Genomic DNA, 4,296 nt, shown 5'->3' on the forward strand with positions numbered 1-4,296 from the left:
TCTGGCCCCGGGCAGGACTCTGGCCAACTCACTCTCAGTTCAATGAACCAAACTGTAAACAGATACTGATTCATTTGCTATTGATTTTCACCAACAAACCAGTTGTGATGCTACGGTCCTTTGTGCTACAACTCAGAGTGAGCGGTTCAAATTCAAAAGAATTATACCTAATTGATTAAATATACAATTGGAAGCTGGAGTACTATTCAAAATGTGGTTGTGTGTGCAAATGGAGATTATCATTATCACATTGGCTCGTACCTTCACAAATATTTGGTGAAATGTGAGATTTCTGGCTTCCTAGAATCACCAACCACGCCCACGCTCACTGAACACCAAACATGGCAGCGCTGTGGTTTACTCTCTGTTCAATCAGTTAAAATGTAAACTCAAACTGTGATTCATTGGCTAATAGCTCACTCATTCATCCACAACTGTGTATGACAACACTGAAATAAGAGGATACATTTCCAAAGGACCACACAACCTGGACTGAACCAACCAATGCGTTATAACAACTGATTATAGAATGGATTTATGAGTTTGAGTATTGTTCATACTCCTAACTGAAACATTGGATTTACCATTAAGCGTGACACAGAATTGGGACGCAGTAGTTCACTGAATTTTCCCTTATTTTTCTTTAAAGGTTTAAAAAATGTGTCAAAAATGTAATCATGTCATCTCCACACCAGTAAACATCTCTGTAAAGGCAGAAGCAAGAAATGTATTGACCATTATAAAAGGGTTCATACACCTTTTACACCCCAATTCCAAGTTATCCCAGCAACTTACATTTGTAGTAAATTACACAATATTTACAGATATATACAAAATTATTTAACTTCATTACTTTAAATCATGTTATTGTGCTATAAACAACCAAAATTGTGTTTCATAAAATTCCACAGGATGAAAAATTTAAGAAAAACAAGAAAATTTAACGTTTCAAAATGTGTCAGTGGTCTCTAAGATTTGCCATCTGTATAATAAATATATTAAGCAGTTTCAAGCACTTGATCCAAAATCCAAGCATCTTTCAAACCTTGAAAATACCACTTTAAAATTCAAGTGTTTGTGTTTAATATACATATTAAAAATATATGAATTTTCTGTTAATCTGGTTATGAGAAGGGCCTAATGTTAATTCACATACCTCTCTTTTGATTAAAACATTTCCTTAGCAGCTTTTTCGGTCTACAGTCACCACTGTGTTTAAAACAAACAACTAATTTGGCATTAACTTATAAAGGACAAAGTAAAAAAGGAAAGAAAAGACAACAATGAAATGATTAAAGGTTTGGATAGCAACTTTATTTGTTCCATATTAACAAAAATTCTCATATGAAGCTGGACTTCTGGACAAACGACTGGGGCATTATTTGACAGCAGGAGGGGGGCTGGTCAGCATGGTGGAATACTCAATGGGCAGGCTCTGCAAAAAGAGAGGACCACAAAAAATAAACATTGAAACACAGACTGTTGAAATAAAACCTTTCTAACAAAGCATGGGCAGACCAAAAATCATCAAAATATCAGCCAGTAATGACCAGATTAGCCACCTGTCAGTGACATCTAGAGGAAAACATCTGTACTTGCACAAAATCAAGTTCAGTTCACTGGTGCTTGAAAAAGAAAAAACCCAGGTAGTACCGTTATATACACTGTACACAGAAGTGGACAACATGGGTAAAATTCTCTAGCATGATATGTGCATTTTTTTATCTTGCTATAAAGATATACATCTATATCTTTCTATGCATCTTTATATAAAATTCTCATTGATGCTTGTGCTCATTCATTTGTAACATTGCCCACAATGGCCAATATAGTCAGACATCAAGGGTCAAAAAAATTATATCACAACATGTGCATTCACGATCCACATCTAAATTGCAATCTTTTTCTTAATTTTGACATGCCCTATAGACTAAAGCCAGCCTTGAAATGGCCTATGAATGTCTAAACTTGCACCCTTAAAGCACAATATTGCAATAAAAATGACACTTCCTCATCTGCCACACTGCAGGCTATAACTCATGTTGCATTATCTACAACTGCCCAAGTAAGAGTCCCGCAAAGTAATCCGTTCAACTAGCATAGCCATCTACTTGCCTACATTACTCTATTGATTTGTTCAAATAGCGCAGATCTGCTAGTCTAATGTCTAAAATTCATCTGAAAAGTTGATTGTGGTCGCTGTCAAGATTGTTCACCATCTAAAATTGTAAGGTCGCCTACCCCTAGGGATATCTACCAATGGTATAGCAAAATCTGATGGTAGACAAATTTATATCATCTCACAATATCATATAATCTTTGCCTTTCCCTAATTATTAAGTACGAATAAACAAAATGCAAGGTTACTTACTGTCCTTTACTGCCTTGTTGCCTGGAATAGAAAGAGAAGAATGATATATTAGTTGCATTAACTCATACCACAGAAACATGTTCATTTGAAAAAAAAAAAAAACATCTCAGTACATCTACAGCTGCTTACATTACTCATATTCAGCACTATCAAAGCCATTTATTTCAGTTCTGTTCACAACTACTGTATACTTATGACAATAATGTAATATAACAACATTATTATGATACCATATGTTGTTTGTATAATGAAATACATCTTCATTTTCAATCTACATTACAGAGCATTAAGTCTTGAACTCACCCCCATAGGAAACTTTGTAGTACGCATATGTCATGATGCCCAATCCAACCCATACCTCCTGGTATGCCTTTGTGTAGTAAGGGCCCATCTTGGACCACCAAGCTGCAAAAAAGCTTCTGGCCATCTGTGGAGACAGCAACAGCATAGCATCAAAACAGTGCTTAGGCCAGTGCAAATGCTACAACATCAAATAACTGTTTCTTTCTGTAGAGATTAGAAGAGCAGTGCCAGAAAGACCACACCAAACTCCATTCACAATTCTACCAATTTACTGAAGTGTTGCTTTTAGGCTTATCTGACAGAATTAAGTTTTTAATCAGCCTAAATAGTCATATAGTCATATTTTTGAAGTTACATTTAATACACTAATGTTGACTGAAGCTAAGTTTTAGAAACTGATTCCTTCATTCAGACAATGTTGTTTCTCAATATAAAGTTAGCTTGTTTGCAGCCCTGACCCTCAGCTGTGATAGGCCTAGCTAATGACTTTGGCCACCTTGGAAGGACTGATCAAAAGAGGAGGTAGCAAAAATGGCAACACCATTTTACTCATGTAATCTTTGCTCTTGGTGGAATAAGTGCCATAGCTTTTCATTGACACATTCAGTAATTTATCTTTACTGAGGATAAAGTTACGGTAACGTAGCTGGCTAACGCTAATGTGTTGCTGCTAATATCACAACCTCGGATTTGCCAAAGTCAGTGTTAGCATTAAATGTTAAGATATACCAGCCGCTTAAAAGAATGAAGAGGACATCTACAAGCAGCCATAAAGCTGACATTTATATTGCGTTCATTTAACTATACTAGCTAACTAATTCAATCAATGAATGGCCCCTGACTAGCCGTGCTAGTATCTACTCTACTGTAGAACCAGGAAAGAACGCTAACTAGCTTTAGCAAGAAGCTAGCTAGCTGAGTACACCTGCAAAAGTGGCACACACAACCATAGCATAGCAAGTAGAGATGTTAGCTTGCTTTTTTAATTGCTGTCGTGAGGCATACTATGTTTTTGTGTTAAAATTAAAGTTACTTCACTAAATAAGTGCAAACTCTTCTTTTACCTTTCAGTTTGTCACGCTGCAGAGAGAAGGTCAGGACAGCCGATGGTGCTAAACGTCAAAGTCGTGGGGAAGTCTTCTTCTACGCTCCACTGTGTAGTGTTGCATCATGTGCTGGTATGTAGCGCCACCACATGGAGGTACACGAGTAATGTTTTTGATACGTGTGTAGTTATCTCTTAGCTCCACCTTGAGGACATAGTAGCTAATGTATGACATACAGCATCATTTATAATATGTATTGACATATTTCCATTAATTAAGAAAAATATAGTAAACACAGTACAGTCAGTAGATAGTGTTATTAATTGCATTAACTGTATTTTAAACATCTCAGAATTAATTTTGATCTGATATCATACAGCTTATGTCACTGAAATTACAGTTTTCATCTGGCAATGAAAACATGATTTTAATCGTAATTCTGTCAAAAAAATAATGGCCAATTAAGGTCAGTTAGGCAGTTCTCAAGATTCCTTCTATGAATGATTACTGAGCAAAGCCAACAGTATGTTTTTCAAAACAGCTCTGATTTGGTCACCAGAAATACATTCATTGTGA

General features: G+C 36.0%; 1 protein-coding gene across 1 annotated transcript; it reads right to left on the reverse strand.

The window, feature by feature from the left end:
- Window positions 1–1,292: 1,292 nt before the first annotated feature.
- On the reverse strand, window positions 1,293–3,828 carry atp5mj (ATP synthase membrane subunit j). The gene is made up of 4 exons (XM_073492898.1): window positions 3,739–3,828; window positions 2,675–2,798; window positions 2,372–2,392; window positions 1,293–1,435 (listed from the first exon to the last, which is right to left on the reverse strand). Exons 2-4 carry the CDS (start codon window positions 2,796–2,798, stop codon window positions 1,422–1,424), a joined length of 159 nt encoding a protein of 52 aa, XP_073348999.1. The 5' UTR covers window positions 3,739–3,828; the 3' UTR covers window positions 1,293–1,421.
- Between the last annotated feature and the right edge of the window lie 468 nt (window positions 3,829–4,296).

This window comes from Pagrus major, chromosome 22 (genome assembly GCF_040436345.1).
Source record: "Pagrus major chromosome 22, Pma_NU_1.0".
NCBI lineage: Eukaryota > Metazoa > Chordata > Actinopteri > Spariformes > Sparidae > Pagrus > Pagrus major.